Source organism: Polyodon spathula, chromosome 21 (genome assembly GCF_017654505.1).
Source record: "Polyodon spathula isolate WHYD16114869_AA chromosome 21, ASM1765450v1, whole genome shotgun sequence".
Classification (NCBI taxonomy): Eukaryota; Metazoa; Chordata; class Actinopteri; order Acipenseriformes; family Polyodontidae; genus Polyodon; species Polyodon spathula.
In genome coordinates this window covers 389,522-406,792 of record NC_054554.1, presented here as the reverse complement: position 1 = coordinate 406,792, position 17,271 = coordinate 389,522, and the positions used below count along the sequence as shown (strand labels likewise).

The 17,271-nt window shown below is 42.8% G+C and overlaps 1 protein-coding gene across 1 annotated transcript; it reads right to left on the bottom strand.

The window, feature by feature from the left end:
* Positions 1-1,431: 1,431 nt before the first annotated feature.
* On the bottom strand, positions 1,432-15,987 carry LOC121296469 (terminal nucleotidyltransferase 4B-like). The gene is made up of 12 exons (XM_041222079.1): positions 15,203-15,987; positions 9,987-10,110; positions 9,011-9,057; positions 8,562-8,682; positions 7,584-7,691; positions 5,413-5,541; positions 4,809-5,022; positions 4,403-4,529; positions 3,932-4,035; positions 3,361-3,503; positions 2,379-2,667; positions 1,432-1,891 (listed from the first exon to the last, which is right to left on the bottom strand). The coding sequence occupies exons 1-12, from the start codon at positions 15,688-15,690 to the stop codon at positions 1,587-1,589; spliced, it is 2,199 nt and encodes a 732-aa protein (XP_041078013.1). The 5' UTR covers positions 15,691-15,987; the 3' UTR covers positions 1,432-1,586.
* Positions 15,988-17,271: the final 1,284 nt, after the last annotated feature.

Sequence of the window (17,271 nt, the reverse complement as noted above, 5' to 3'; positions counted from 1 at the left end):
AAACACAGGGCAGTTTGCAGTTTCTGCTGCACCTGCCCCCTGTCTGATCCTATGAAACACAGGGCAGTTTGCAGTTTCTGCTGCACCTGCCCCCTGTCTGATCCTATGAAACACATGGCAGTTTGCAGAGTCTGCTGGAGCTGCCCCCTGTTTGATCCTATGAAACACAGGGCAGTTTGCAGAGTCTGCTGCACCTGCCCCCTGTCTGATCCTATGAAACACATGGCAGTTTGCAGAGTCTGCTGGAGCTGCCCCGTTTGATCCTATGAAAACACAGGGCAGTTTGCAGAGTCTGCTCACTGTCTGATCCTATGAAACACAGGCAGTTTGCAGAGTCTGCTCACTGTCTGATCCTATGAAACACAGGCAGTTTGCAGAGTCTGCTCACTGTCTGATCCTATGAAACACAGGCAGTTTGCAGAGTCTGCTCACTGTCTGATCCTATGAAACACAGGGCAGTTTGCAGTTTCTGCTGCACCTGCCCCCTGTCTGATCCTATGAAACACATGGCAGTTTGCAGAGTCTGCTGGAGCTGCCCCGTTTGATCCTATGAAACACAGGGCAGTTTGCAGAGTCTGCTCACTGTCTGATCCTATGAAACACAGGGCAGTTTGCAGAGTCTGCTCACTGTCTGATCCTATGAAACACAGGCAGTTTGCAGAGTCTGCGCACTGTCTGATCCTATGAAACACAGGGCAGTTTGCAGAGTCTGCTCACTGTCTGATCCTATGAAACACAGGCAGTTTGCAGAGTCTGCTCACTGTCTGATCCTATGAAACACAGGCAGTTTGCAGAGTCTGCGTACTGTCTGATCCTATGAAACACAGGCAGTTTGCAGAGTCTGCTCACTGTCTGATCCTATGAAACACATGGCAGTTTGCAGAGTCTGCTCACCGTCTGATCCTATGAAACACAGGCAGCTTGCAGAGTCTGCTCACTGTCTGATCCTATGAAACACAGGCAGTTTGCAGAGTCTGCTGGAGCTGCCCCCTGTCTGCTCCTATGAAACACAGGGCAGTTTGCAGTCTCTGCTGGAGATGCCCTTTGTCTGATCATATGAAACACAGGGCAGTTTGCAGTCTGCTGGTGCTGCCCTGTCCAATGCTGATGATGTGCACAACTGGACAGCTGCAAAAAACAAATTGTGAAAACTAGTTTAAAAAAACATAAAACATTAATAATGAGTATGTCAATCATGTAAAAAAGTATAACTAAACCTTTTTTTTTTTTTTTTTTACAAATGCAATTTTTTTTTTTTTTTTAATTTTTTTTTTTTTTTTTTTTAAATACGATCTGTATATACATAACAGTAATTATAACCAAACAAAAATATTAAAATCTTTCATGCTCAAATTATATTCCCATTCTTAAAAAGGACTACATTTCTTTTTTTGTATTAAAGGGTTTTTTTTTTTTTTTTTTTTTTTTTTTACATTTTCTATTGTCAAGTCTTTCTTGTTTTTTTCTCTTTAATAGGCTCTAGGGCATCAATCAACGATCAGCAGTTTCCATTCAATCTGCAGCTTCAACAGTGGCTCCACTTCGGCTTGCGAATGTGTCAAACAAGCAGTGGCAGCAAAGATGCTTCATTGTTTCTGTGCAAAGCTGGTTTCTTTTGGAGCTACAAAAAAAGTCTTAGTGCTGTATATCCCCCACAGAGAAGCCACGGCAATGCCGTGCCGCAGAGAGGGGACAGGCTGGAGGAGTCTCATGAGGCACAGCTCCTTCCCTATCTGCAGAGCTCCGCCGGCACGCCGTCCTTCCGGAGTTTCCTCCTCTTGCTGTGGCTGCTCGGGGGGTGTGGTTTGCTGCTGAGCGGAGCGGGGGAGTGGCTGGGGCGCTGCTGATCTGGAGAGCCTTTTCGAGAAGAGCGAAACTGTCTCCTTTCGTGCTAAAGAGAAAAAGCAATCAAAAGCATTATTGTTGGGTTTCCCTATCCATTCCACATCAATTCATTCCTTCACTTTTTACAAAACGCTACATCTATGTTCTGTCGAAAAAGGATAAGCTGCCTCTTCATACACAATAAAAAAAAAAAAAAAACACAGCCAAAAAAAAAAATCAGTGCTTCTATGTTGGTTAGAATGACCTAATTAAACAGTTTTTACATAGTTTCACACATCTTTGAGTAGACAGAGTGCATTACAACAACTCAATAAAAGGGTTAAAGGAGTTTACATTTTGGTATACCAGTACCATGATGCCTTATGTATTCAATAGCTGGTTTCAGTGACCCTGACTCTTGGACTACCTCACCAAAGGTAATATTAGGCAGTCCAAGATTAGTGCTAATTTGTAAAACCAGCCATAAACCTCAGTCTTAAACAGTTTCCATTTATTCTAGTGGTTTTAAACATGTGCTAGCTGAAGGGACAGACCTGCGCCTGGTTGCTGGAGGAATGGCTCTGCGTCTGGTTGCTGGAGGAATGGCTCTGCGCCTGGTTGCTGGAGGAATGGCTCTGCGCCTGGTTGCTGGAGGAATGGCTCTGCGCCTGGTTGCTGGAAGGAATGGCTCTGCGCCTGGTTGCTGGAGGAATGGCTCTGCGCCTGGTTGCTGGAGGAATGGCTCTGTGTTTTCCCGTGGAGTTGTGCGGACCCCGTTGCCGTTTCTCGGTTGGGGTCAGCTTGCCGGTGCTTCAGGGTTTTATACGGAGTCCCATCCGAGTCCTGCAAAGTTACAGACATCAGAGACTCATTGCTCCACACTGCGTTTGCACAGAAAATAACAACGTCATCAACAACAACTAACAGATCAGACAAAGACAATGACCACCACAGTTACGGTTCACATGCTGTGCCGCGCCCCCCCCCCCCCAGGTGTTTGAAAGCGGTTCTGCATGCTCTAGAGGTGTACAAAAGGAAGCCGGGTGTTTGAAAGCGGTTCTGCATGCTCTAGAGGTGTTTGAAAGGAAGCCGGGTGTTTGAAAGCGGTTCTGCATGCTCTAGAGGTGTACGAAAGGAAGCCGGGTGTTTGAAAGCGGTTCTGCATGCTCTAGAGGTGTACGAAAGGAAGCCAGGTGTTTGAAAGCGGTTCTGCATGCTCTAGAGGTGTATGAAAGCGGTTCTGCATGCTCTAGAGGTGTTTGAAAGGAAGCCGGGTGTTTGAAAGCGGTTCTGCATGCTCTAGAGGTGTTTGAAAGGAAGCCGGGTGTTTGAAAGCGGTTCTGCATGCTCTAGAGGTGTATGAAAGGAAGCCGGGTGTTTGAAAGCGGTTCTGCATGCTCTAGAGGTGTATGAAAGGAAGCCAGGTGTTTGAAAGCGGTTCTGCATGCTCTAGAGGTGTATGAAAGGAAGCCGGGTGTTTGAAAGCGGTTCTGCATGCTCTAGAGGTGTATGAAAGGAAGCTGGTGCAGCACTCACTGCATCACTGGAGCTGGATATCGAGGAGGAGTTCGAGGAGTGTTCACTCCGTGGCTGCCCCAGGATCACAGCCTTTTCTTCACAGACATTGTTGTTGCATTTGTCCAGCTGCTGTGGCTCTACTAATAACGTCACATCATTGCCTGAAACATAGGGGAAGGATTAAAAAAGAGGAACATATACAACGAGACCTCCCTTTCACACACAGTACATTCCAGTAGCTTTTAAGAATCAGTGACTAACCCTCTCCCTTGAGAGTACTGTTAGGAACGTTCATGCATACAAAGGTGTTGTTCTTGGTCTCAGAGTGGTCATTGAGACGAGTTTCACAGAACACTTTCACCACAGAATCATAGTGCTGTCATTTCAGACCAACGTTAAACTCTTGCGTGCAAAACCTAAACCCCACCAAGTGCATGAATATACATATAAAATGTTTGTTTCAGAGAAATACAAAAAATAAAACTTTTGTAAATGCTTCAAATCACTGTTGAAGACACTGAACAGAGTTTAACTGGATTCTCTTGGTACAGTATTTCTAAATGTTTTATTGTTTCAGAGGCTGTGTTACCACTGGATGGAGACTCTCTTCTGCTCGGCGATCCCCACTTCTTTGAAATCCAGTCTCTATATTCAGACACTTCTTGGGTCACTCGCAGGATGCGCCCCAGAATGCTGTCAATGTAGAAAGTTTAATAGTTAATCAGTATACTGCCTGAGCCCCACCAGAGAGCTGGGATAATGCATGAAAAACACACATACAGCTTGATGCTAAAGGAGAAGGAACAAGGACAAGTAAAGAGACAGAGTCCCAGCAGGTGTCACTGTGGAGTCATACCTCATACCTGGCCTCATTCCTTCTCAGCCATGTCTGAAAGCTACACCACTCTGGAGAGGTGCTTCTCCGGGACGTGTCTCAAGACAGCAGTCAAAGCATTGCAAGTCGAAATAATAGATCCAGAAAAAGCGCTAATCTCAACTGAACTGAGAACGAAAAGCAAGGAGGAGGCTGAAGGGAGACGCCGGTTTGCAAGGCTCTTACCTTTCTGACTCATTGTTAGGATAGTACTTGGCGATTGGGCTAACAGCATGGCTCAGTACAATGTAGGCATAATCAAAGGCTTGCTTCACTTGCATGGCACCGTAGGAGCTCCTTCCAACATCATTTGCTTTAAAAGTAATACAAATGGAAAAATGCATTTAAGAAAACTACAATAAACCGTGAATTTGCATGGAAATGCAAAGCTGCATCTGCCTTTCTTAAACTATCCCGACATAATATATTTTTACAAACTAAAATGAGCTGTTCAAATAAAATCTATCTGTCCCGGTATTCATTTCAATGTTTGTATTCATTACTAAATAAAAATTGTAAATGTACCGTTTCCTGGGGTTGATGGAGAAAATGCATTTGATTTGACAAGGAGCCGAGCTGGCCCAGGCTGTACCTGGCTGCAGGGGGTCCTCGATGTACAGCATCGACGGTCTGTACCCATCCACCATGCTCTTCTGCACTTCCTCTTTAGCCACATAGGAGCCACCGTCCTTTATCCGGATGCCCGTCTTCAGGTAGTTGAAATGACGCCCGTAGAGTTCGAAGAATTCTATCAAGAGAACTCCAACGTTGGCATTGGGGCTGCTGGCGTCTTCCCTGTAATGCAACTGGAGCAGCAAGGGATCGGTTTCATTAAAACTACAATTACCATCACCAGTAAGAAACAGCAGTGCAATACCCAGTAAACCTAAACTGAATGAAGAGCCAGAACATTTGTTCGCTTGGCTTAAAACAGGAGGAAATTGAGGATTAAAAATCTAATCCTGTCCTATTTTTTTTCCTGCTTTTCCTTTTAAAATGTACTTTCATTCGGTAACCCCTGTACTGAAATCTAGTTTTGCCCTTATTCCTTTGACCTATTTGTCAACAATGCATGTCGTCAGGTAAGATTTACAAATATATTAAACTTCTTTAACTTACACAGCTGTGCCCTTCAGTGTGCTGCAAACCGTTGCTCTGGTGCAGCTTGAACATGCAGCAGACCTGGGATCACTTACCTGAAGGAAGCTGACAGCCATTAAGAAGAGGCTATAGGAGCCGATCCCTCCTGTGAATACTTCATTCAGATCTCTCTGCAGCAGGAACTGTTTCAGCACGAGCACCAGGTATGGAAGTACAGGGTATTTCTAGAACAAGGGAAAGCAATGCCCTCAATGAGTACGCATGCATGTGCATGCATATACATGTATGTACGTATGTATATATGTATGTACGCATGAATGCAAATTGAGTGTTAGTAAATTAACTTACCCAGATGTCAAGCTGGGAGTTAAAAGGCATGTGTCCTACATCCTTGATCAATCTCCTGTTTTTATTACAACTCTTAATCTTTATTACAACACATCCCCATTTCCAAATGAAATAACCATACATCTCAGACCAGTTCAGATTTAGATGAAGCTTTAAAAAGCTATGCAGCCCTGCTTTGCAAAAAATGTAATCTGCTGTATTAAAGCAGCGTTCAGTTTCCTGTGCAGATGTAACAACCGTATTGGCGCATGCCAGATTTGCCAGAGTGCATCCATGGGGAGATCATTTCTTATACTAAACCTGGGGGCATCCTAACTGCCAATCCTATCTTAGAGATACGACGACCCAAGTGTCAGTTTAGGGGACTTTGGATTGCAGAACAAGGATTCTTAACTCATTTTCCTGTCAAGTTAAGATGGGAAGCAGTGTATTAAAGAACCTTTCCCTAACATTTAGGGCAAGGTGGTACTTATCCTATCTTAGATTTGAAAAAGAAAATCCATAGCTTGTAATGGTAACTCTTCGTTTGAGTAAAATGACACAATGAATACATGTAACAAGTTTATATCTGCAAATTACAGATCTAAGCAGTATAATTACTGGACATTCATAAGTAGCTTAATTAAAAAATACTGCCTACCAAAACACATGATCAGACACTTTGAAATACAACGTAGGTTTACAAACACATGTTAACTAACAGTCTGGTTGTTAAAATCGAGAAGCAATATCTGGTTAAAATGTATTCATTTATTTGTGTAGCTATGTATTTATTCATTTTATTTTATTGTTATTATACACTGTAAGCCCACCTTCGGTAAATGAGACAGATGTATCTCGAATCCTTCCTTATTTCTCGGCCCTTCAGAAAGTTTAATCTAAGTAGCTACCGACAGACGAATCTACTGTTTGTGCCTCAGAAGCGTTTTTTCTGTATCATAGTTAGCTTATAACTCTTTTTAAGACGTTTATTATTTTGGTGACATTGCGATTCAAGCCTCATCCAGTTTGCTATCAGTATACACATTCTCATCAAGGAATGCATAGCTAAAACAATGTAATGACAAATTCCCTGTAAATGTATTTACTCTGTAACATGCCCCCAGGTTTACACAGAGCAAGTAATCTGCAACCTCGCCACACTGAAACTCCTTCCTTCACAGATACAAACCAGGTTTACACAGAGCAGGTAATCTGCAACCTCGCCACACTGAAACTCCTTCCTTCACAGATACAAACCAGGTTTACACAGAGCAGGTAATCTGCAACCTCGCCACACTGAAACGCCTTCCTTCACAGATACAAACCAGGTTTACACAGAGCAGGTAATCTGCAACCTCGCCACACTGAAACGCCTTCCTTCACAGATACAAACCAGGTTTACACAGAGCAGGTAATCTGCAACCTCGCCACACTGAAACTCCTTCCTTCACAGATACAAACCAGGTTTACACAGAGCAGGTAATCTGCAACCTCGCCACACTGAAACGCCTTCCTTCACAGATACAAACCAGGTTTACACAGAGCAGGTAATCTGCAACCTCGCCACACTGAAACGCCTTCCTTCACAGATACAAACCAGGTTTACACAGAGCAGGTAATCTGCAACCTCGCCACACTGAAACTCCTTCCTTCACAGATACAAACCAGGTTTACACAGAGCAGGTAATCTGCAACCTCGCCACAGTGAAACTTCTCTGAGTGGCGTCAGCACACTGATCCATGCCCGTATTGCAAACACAAATGAAAAGTTCTGGAGAGAATAAAAATTTGCAGAGCAAATACTGCATTTCAGTGCATTGTATTGTTTGCATTTAGATGCAGGAAGCAGTGTTATTCAGGATTTGGAGAAGTGGAGAAGCAAGTACTTTGGAGAGGTAATGAATGAGCTAGTAGCAGCAATGACAGCATCGCTGACCTCTTTAAACTCTTTGATGAGCTGAGCTGCTTTCACTCCATTCTGCACGTTGAAGCTGATGTCAACCTTCACCTCGGTGTATGAATCCGTCAGTTTAATGATGGGTACCTAATGCAAGACAAAAACGTACGCATACACACTATTAAAAAAAATACTGTTTCATTACAAAGTACAAATACATGAATGAACTGTCTGTCCAAATACTTTTGGAAACATTTCATACCAATATAAAATGAAGTCATGTAAGCCATTTCTCTCTCTATGAAACCGTCTGCTTCGTACATTATTTCATAAAGTGCTGACAAATTTCAAATTTGGTTTCACATACACACATATATATATATATATAGTATATATATATATATATATATAATATATATATATATATTATATATATATATAAGATAGCGTATATAATTAATATATAATATTGAATATTAATCGCATCCTGTTCCTTCATTGAGCAAATAAACACTAGAAACACTTGAAAAATGTTATCCTGTTCCAAAATGCAGTAAGTAAAGGTTTTAAAACAAGCCTATACACCTGCTCAAACACACTACACAACACTGGCATGACTTCCTTCTACATTAGGGATTAATGGGTCTCCTCCTAGCCGCTGACAAGTGATTAAGACCGACATCAGTGCAAGACACATCCAGCCCTTTCCATTCAGCTCAATGGGCTGAGATGCCACGCCATTACACACACATCACCTAATAAAAGAACACTAAGCTCAAGTGTTTGTAATTTCTGCTCTCAGGAGTCCTGGGGCCAGTTTCACAAAGCACTGCCAGCACTTAGCAGGCTGCGAGCCAGCAAGAGATCGTACCTTTAAGATAGAACGCTAACGTCTCTATGACGAAAGGATGCATTCTGTCTTTATTTTTATGGAAGTGAATTGCATTTAGCAGACTGCTACCTAGACCTGCTTTGTGAACCCAGCCCCCGCGCACACTGCGGTGGGGAGGAGCGTACCGTCGCTTTGTCCAGCACTTTGACCGAGTTCTCATCCGCGATGTTGTGCTTCCGGAGAGCTTGCTCCAGGGTCCACAGGGGAAGGCTGTCCCATTTCCCAAACACAACGAGATCAATATCACTGAGGAGAGAAATAAACAAGTGTGTCTTTAATAGGAGATCCTGAGCAGCAGCATAGCAGTGTGGGTTTTCCTTTTGACATGAGGATTAGGTGACCATCACTGTGCCATAATATTCTGTGGGTTTCAGTTTCTCCTTAAGAGCACCCCATTTTAACTGGAGCTCACAAAGCGCAATCAAATGCTTAAGTTAACTTAAGAGTGTACACACATTCAATTCACTTGGACACTTACTGAACTACATACATGTTAAACCTAAACATAAAATGTGCCACATGCATCTGATCATAAATAACGTAAAAAATGAAATAAAAACAGAAAGAAACTCACCTTGTGGGTAAATACAATCCAGTGCTAAAGCTTCCAAATATATGAACCTGAAATATAAAAGCAGCACATGTTATTTAAATGTATTAATTTACTAACTTACACCGTATAGGAATAGATCGGAAATCAGTCAAGGAGAGACGGTATGGACAATGCCCCATAGTGGTCATTATTATTAAACTTGACTAATTAAGACACTAATTGGTTCAATTAAGTAACTGAGAGCTCGGTTGAAACAAACACCAGAAGACCCTGCAGCTCTCCAGGACAGGGCTGGAGACCCCTGATCGAGATAATGAAACTCTACTGAGCCTGACTCGTTGCACATGGTGTGCTGTACCCAGGATAAGGAAGCTCTATTGAGACTGGCTCTCAAGTTGCACATGGGGTGTGTGAGCTATGCATCAGCTGCAAAGTCACTTACAAGAACGACTCACTTGAAAGACGGAGCACAAGGAGGATAAGTGACTTGCTCAGGGTCACACAGCGAGTCATTGGCTGAGCTGGGATTTGAACCGGGTACCGCCTGGAACTAACAAACCGTGGACACTTTTTCTTCCTCGTGCAGCAGAACAATTACTGTATATTAATGTCACTTTTCTAAGACACATATTTACTTCTCTAGATACAGTATCATACTTTGATTCTGCTCGGTGGAGGCTGGCGTGAGTTCTGTTGGCCAGAAACTCCACCCAACAGCTCGGCTCCTGTTTGTGCCCTTATCAACTGTCTCAATGTCAGGAGGGAGGCTAGCTAGAGATTAACCAAATGTTTTTGTGTGAAACACCATCTTATGTGGGAGGGGGGGGGCATAAAGCAAGATTAAACGTGCAAATACTGTAGCATACATAACCAGAATCCAACATCACAGATATAACAATGAAACAGAGTGCCTACTTTTCTGGGACGCTCTGCAGTAAGTCACGTCCCGTACCTGCTAATCCTGGTTAAACACACAGAAACGAACACCTTCACTTACATCGGCGTTAGGCCACAGTTCTCTGATGACGTCTTTTATCCTCTGCACCACCTCCTTGCGCATCCTCTCTTCCTCGGGTCGGGGAGACATGTACTCATAGAAGTCGAATATCTCTTCATGCAACCTGAATCAGAGAGAGAGAAAAAAACATTCTGTAAGGAAACTAAACAAGTGCATCTCGGCTACACTGCACTAGCTACTGCAGGAGGTAGTGTGGTCCAGTGGTTAAAGTCCAGGGCTTGTAACCAGGTCACTGGTTCAAATCCCACCTCTGCCACTGACTGACTCACTGTGTGACTCTGAGCAAGTCACTTCACCTCCTTGTGCTCCGTCCTGCGGATGAGATGTTAAATCAGTGTCCTATTGTAAGTGACTCTGCATATAATGCACAGTTCACAGCCTGCCTCTGTAAAGCGCTTTGTGATGGTGGTCCACTTTGAAAGGCACTATATAAAAATAGATATTATTATCATCATCATCATCAACCATGTTCTCAAACAGTTCAAAGACTGAACCCGGAAAGAAGCGGAGACTGAACACAAACGCTAAACAAACGTTTATTTCAGTGGCACTTTGCAGTTCCTGGTTTAAATAGTAATGTAATCTGTGTCCACTGCAGAAATGCAATTAATGCTCCAGACAGGTGGGCCATCCCACAGCAGCTATAAGCAGCACCTGTCTGTAACCATGTCCTGATGATACCATTTTAAAAGCTAGTAAGGTAAGTAAGTTGACTACACTTTGTATAACTGATAGCACACAGTAGCACCCTGTAGCAGACTGCTGTGGATAGATCAATGCCTGAACACGACCCAGATACAATGCAAGAGGTGTGTGTGTGGGAGAGAGAGAGAGAAAGAAGGAACAATGCTGATCTTTGCTAAAACAGAAAAACCTTCTGGGGGAAATAAAAAAGATTATTCATTTCAAATCCATGTTGAAGCCAGGGTCACACCCAGGCTTCTTGACAGTGGGTGTGTATGCAGTAAACATGTCTCACAATGCTCAGAGTCAGGATTAATGCATTTCACAGACTCCCATATTTAACACTATTAGTCCTGGTTATCTAACAAACCCACCAGCATTCGTCATTTCAGAATGCCACTTCTGATTCCCAATGTACTTTTAATTCAAGCTTTTACTCATGCACCACACTCTCTTAAACGTTTGTTTTCTTTTACAGATTGTGTGTCTTAGAGTGTGGAAACCCCCATAATAACCTGTTCTGAATATATTGTGAACCGTCCACTGGAACTTTGAATACTGTGAACATTCCACTGTAACTGTGAAGACTGTGTGTGCTTCCTAGTAATGCATGGTGTAAGTCAGCAGCACTCACAATGTTTAAAGCATGTTCTGCAGCTTGCATCTTTTTTTTTTTTTTTCAAACACAATGTACAGGAGTAAAATAGAAATCTGACAAAGCTCTTTAAAGCTCTTTAAAGCCACAGCAGCAGCGATCTGGGAAGAGGAATCCTGTCACTGCCCTGGCCACCTGCTCTCTACAGCTTAGCAACAGCAAGCACAGCAGCAATGCATGCTGCTCAGAACACCACTGCAACAGGAACCTCCCATTAGAATGAACCCTGGAAAAGTCAGGCCAATTATTCCAAAGGACTTTGGAAGTCCTTTGAGGAGAAAAGTCTTAGCACAGGGAAAAAGTCTTAGCACATTGGACTTAGTCAAGAATGATTTGCTTGGACCTCCTTAAGAAATAAAACCACTGTGATCTACTGTACTCTCTTTAAAGTAAGTGGTGCAGGACTCCAGCCCACTAAACCCTGCACAGAGCACTTCCAGTACAGCTCCACTAAACCCTGCACAGAGCACTTCCAGTACAGCTCCACTAAACCCTGCACAGAGCACTTCCAGTACAGCTCCACTAAACCCTGCACAGAGCACTTCCAGTACAGCTCCACTAAACCCTGCACAGAGCACTTCCAGTACAGCTCCACTAAACCCTGCACAGAGCACTTATTCAGCTCCACTGTGCCTGCACCAGCATGAACAGTGACTCACATCCCCATTATTCTTACAGAATGAAGTCGATGTATGTGGAATGCAGCTGAGTCACGTGTACAGTATGTAGTGTAGCATGCTAATTTGCTAATTGGCACAGCACTGTATGACCTTTTAGGGGTCTTGCTAATTCCTAAACACTTCCTGACGCAGAATAACCTATATACAAATTCTACTGCACAGTTCAAAGTGCTGCATCTGTTCAGTAGCTGGTGGTTCAGAGATGGTATAAAACAACAGCTCTGTGATGGTAAAGGCAATTCACACAGACCAAAACGCCACATCAGCGCCAGTTCTGAGCCGCCACAACTCGCCTGTGTGAAAAGAATATTAGGCTCCCTTTTTATCACTTGCTATATTGTTTACTAATTTAAAAAGTTAGCCAATGCCGTGCTCCCAAAAGCTTTTTTACGGCAACCTAGCTACACCGGCTGTGCACCGCTGTAGTGCCGAATTTTGCCCCTTGCGGAACTTTGCACTACTTTGAGATATAAATCGCCACGGTTTACCGTGAACTTTTGGTATTACAAATTAAATGTACATTTTAGACATTAACAGTATAAAAAAAAAATATCAAAAACACAAAACAGCTTTTGAACGGCAATGTTACATTACAAATACAGGTATCTGTTTAGAGACTAAAATTAAGAGATAGTCGCATTTAAAATCATCTAAACATATAAAATCACTCGGCCTTTTCCATACACTGCATTATAATTGGATATATTATATAATGTAATATATGACTTGTAATATAGACATATGTTGTTTTGTCTTGAATGCAAGAGGTGTGTGCTCGGGGGGAGGGGTTAATATAAAAGTCACTCACATGACACTGTCTGCTGATTTATAAGAATGTACTTCAAGCAGATTTTTTTTTTTGTATGTTTTACAACTTGCGCCAAAATATATAGAATAATCATAATAAAAAAAAGCCATTACTTTTACAAATAGAGACTTTTCACTAAATCAGTGCGATAACCCTATCTTTATCAAAACAGGAAGCGTGCGCACTGAAAACAGCCATTACAGTGTGACAGTGTTACCAGAACCAGGCTGAACCACATCAACAAAGAAGAAATTAAAGTTTCTGTCAGAGAACAGCAACATTCTGTCACTGATACAATATAATTTGTGCCAAGCACTGTTACAGATCTATTTCTGTTCATTTGTATTCTGTATTGCTTTTAGCTACTGCATTTTGTAAAATCTGCAACACAAACTATATTTTTTTCTTAGTTTTGGCTCATGAATTATTATCCAAGGCTAAGAATAATGTCCACAGCGAAGCACTGCATTGTGGTATGCTATTAATATTGTAGATGAATCAGGGATGAAAATAACTGGGTTTCCAGAACTCAAGACAGTGCCAGCAGTGACCCAGCAGCAGCCCAGCCGCAGCTTCAGCACAGCGCCTGTCAGCAGGGTTTTACTGGTCTACACGTTTCCACTCCAGTCCTCTGGAGTATAGACAAAAGCCTGGGCTGCTCGGGTGGATTCTGGGGACCACATGCTAGCAGTGGAGCTCAGGTCTAAATTCAGCAACACAACGTATCAAAGCCCACACATGACATATTAATACAAGCTAATTGCCTTGCAAATACTTGTGAGTCATGGCAGTGAATAGTAGGAGTATGCAGCTCTAAAACTTCCAGTCCAGGTCTTACTTCCAACCCTATATTTAACTGAACCAATTAAACCCTGAACAGGTCCTACAGAACTTCCATTAGAGCAGTTATAAAACCTGGACTGGAACACACCCCAATATACATAGTGCATGCATTGAGATTAACCACCTTGAAACAGTCTTAAAAGAGGCCCTTTTTTTAACTGGCGATTTAAGGAGCCATCAGTTAGGCACACCACTGCTTGTGGTCAGAATGAAATGCCTAGTCAAGCACCCAACATTCCCATCTGTGTTCCTGCATTCCTTCCTTCATAGCCAGCCCATAAGGATCATGCTGCTAACCTGTCACATGAACAGCAAGGCTATCCAAAGCAGAGGCATCGGATCGAAATACCTGGATGACCAAACAAGACACATCTGAGCCTGTTGCAGTACCTATACACTTAACACCTGGAATGGGTGAAACTGCAATGCAACAGGAGTCTTATTTCCATGCCTGGAAACGAAAGGACAAAGCATCTTATTTGAATTTTCCCTAAACTAATGTTCCAATCTCTGCATGCATGTCTTTTGTACTAAAACACTACTAACCTGTTTGATCAGCATGCAGATAATGCATGTGCACTTAAACTGTGTCGCAGAGATGCCCTTGAAAACAAGTCGTCTCTCCGCCTGTCAAGATGCGCTGAATATGCTAAACAAAACGTGGACTGGCATGTTCTGTCAAATTAAATGAAGCGCTGACGATGCCACGGTTAGCCGCTAGGGGGCAACTTTAAAACTACAGAAAGTATTGTAGAACTTACCAGTACAGCACTTTTTTTTGTTTAAATGTACGACTTAAAGTCGCACCCCTTTTGGTAAATACACAGCTGTGTGTCGCCGAGGTATGAAAAACGAGATGAGGGAGGACAGTGTCCTTAATAAAACAAAAATAAAGCATTAAATGTGTCTTCAAAAAAAACAAACTACCCCTCCCCCTTTTCAAGAAAATGGGTTTAGCTCTTTCAAACCTGAACCTAGCATTAATATACTCACTCGAGTATACAGACACGCCTCCCCTGTCCTGAAAACAGAACTAACTAAGAGTGAACAATATTTCTTGCGATGCCCTTTGAGGTCAAGACTGTGCGGGAAACACAGGCCAGCAAACAGCTAACATTTGAACCAAGCCCTAGAGTCACACCATTGCCATGTCACTGTCACCCCCCCCCCCCCCCCCCCCCCCCCTCCTTTTCAATAGCATCTACCCACCTATACAGAAAACACCCCGTTCATATTGCTGTGTGTGCTACCGAGTATCGTGTCCCATTGCAACCTGACCCGGTCTTACTCTGTTACCGTCAGACTTAACCTTGTGCACACACACATTTAAAAAAGAATCCTTGCATTCGGTCAGTTATGCTTAGTGCCCCTACCCACTCCTGCACTACACAGAAAACTCACAAAACCCGGAGTGTTATACGAGATCTGATTGTTTTTAAGGACGGAGGCCCCATTCGCTCCCTTCTCCCTCATCCCCGAGGGACAGCCCGGTAGCTGCCCCAATGTCCGATGCGGGGGTACGTACCCAAGCACCCCTTCGGAATAGTTCCTCGTTTTCCAGAGGGTCCCGGAGTGGCCCCCGCCACCCCCCTCGGTGCCGGGCCCGCGGTGCAGGAGCCTGGTGTTGAACCCGAACGTGCTCGCCTTGTTGTCCCTTTTCCTCTTGTTTTGGAGGCTCCATGCAGCGCCGCCGCCCCTGTCTGCCGGGTGGTTGTTCTGGTTGTTATTGGTCTCCAAGGGTAAAAAGTCGCCCTGTACCCCGAACTCCCCGCCGGCCCCCAAGCTCGCCATGCCCTCGGCAGTGTGGGTGCTCGTATTGCTGGAGCTGGCTGTTGCCGAGGTATCAGCAGTACTGGTCTTGGTATTGTTCGCGTTGCTGCCGCTCGTACTCGCAGTGTAGTTGTTGTCAAAGTACAGATTCCTTAGCCCTTGCGTAGTTTCCCAGATTTGCATCCACAGGATATTGGCAGGTCCGAGCTGTTCCGGCTGAAACCAGGCGATTCTCGGATCCATCAAACGGCAATCTGCCTCCCGCAGGCTCTTCTCTCGGTTGGGTTGTACCACAGTGAAGCACAGCAGTATATGTGTGTGTATATAAATATAGGTATATATAGATATATAATGTGTATGCAAATTAAACAAGAAGAAGAAGAAGAAAAAAAAGGAAAACTTGAAGCGGCTGTCAAAGTTGTCTCTCGCTGTTTGGGAACCCAAAATGAAGACGAAGGAAAAGCAAGCGTGCGTCCACGGGCTGTCTGACGCTCTCAATCTGTCTCACTGGATCCCAGGACGCAATGGCGGAACACGCACCGCTCTGCGCAGACGCGCACAAGGGGAAAGGCGTGGTGACGAAGGCTGGGCTGGTACGCAACAGTCAAAGAAGAGTTTCTCTTGTTGCAAGATAATCGGTGATCAATTATAATGATGGTGTAGAATGATTATGAGGTGTGTATATACAGTGGTGCACATTTATCCGTGTGGTAACTATATATATATATATATAATATATATATATATCTATATATATATATATATATAGATACTATCTACACAAAGATTTCTTTTGACAACAGACTTTGTATTGTTTACAAAATCATAATAGGAACCCTTTTTGTGTTCTACCCAATGGGTAGCCAGCTGTTTTCAGTGGTTTCACTTTCTTGTTCTTGGGAACAACACCCTTTACTGTTTACCCACACCGAAAAAAAAAAAAACAAAAAAACTAAACAAAACAAAACATGAAAACCCTTGAATGAAGTTTAGACTAGCAACAATAAATACCACACTTTTAAATCATTCATATATATATACTGTAAAGCCATACATATTTGCGACCAAAATATTTGGCTATCACCCATTAAACCTGGGTAGTTTGCGCTATGACGCGAGGTCGACCTACCCGCTGTCCAATACGTCATAAGCTTCATCAGTAACAATCACCTATGTTTTTGCGTATTGTTTCAAAAACGTTTAACAAATACCGAAATAGTTATAGTCTCTACAGTTTCCTCCGTAAGTGAGTAGTTTTAATTATATATATTATATCTATTATATATATATAATTATATATATATATATATATATATAAGTTGTGTAGCGTAATAAATATTGTATTATTACAAGTTGTTTTGGTAAACCATAATAACAAAAGTTTACCTTCAAATTTTTTTTTTTTACCAAATTGGTTTATTCTGACATGACAGAAGCGACCCCCGCCTTTTTTTGGGGCCTCCCATCAGTACGGAGGGTAGTCATGGTGTATGACTAATATATATATATATATATATAGATATATATATATATATATATATATATATATCCTAAGCCCAGCTTTTGTGTTTTCGGGTTTTACTTTTTGGTTCTTTCTAAAGCAACACCCTTTACTGTTTACCTAATGGGTGTGACTCAAAAAAAACAACAACATGAAAACCTTTGAATGAAGTTTAGCCCACAGCAGAGCGCTATGGGATTGAGACCGCAGAACACGTTTCCCTGCCTGCCTCACATTCTGCACATTCCTCTTTATAAACAGCATGCTCTCATTTTAAGACAACAGTGTGAGCGTGAAGTCGGCTTCAGCAACCTGCAACTTTG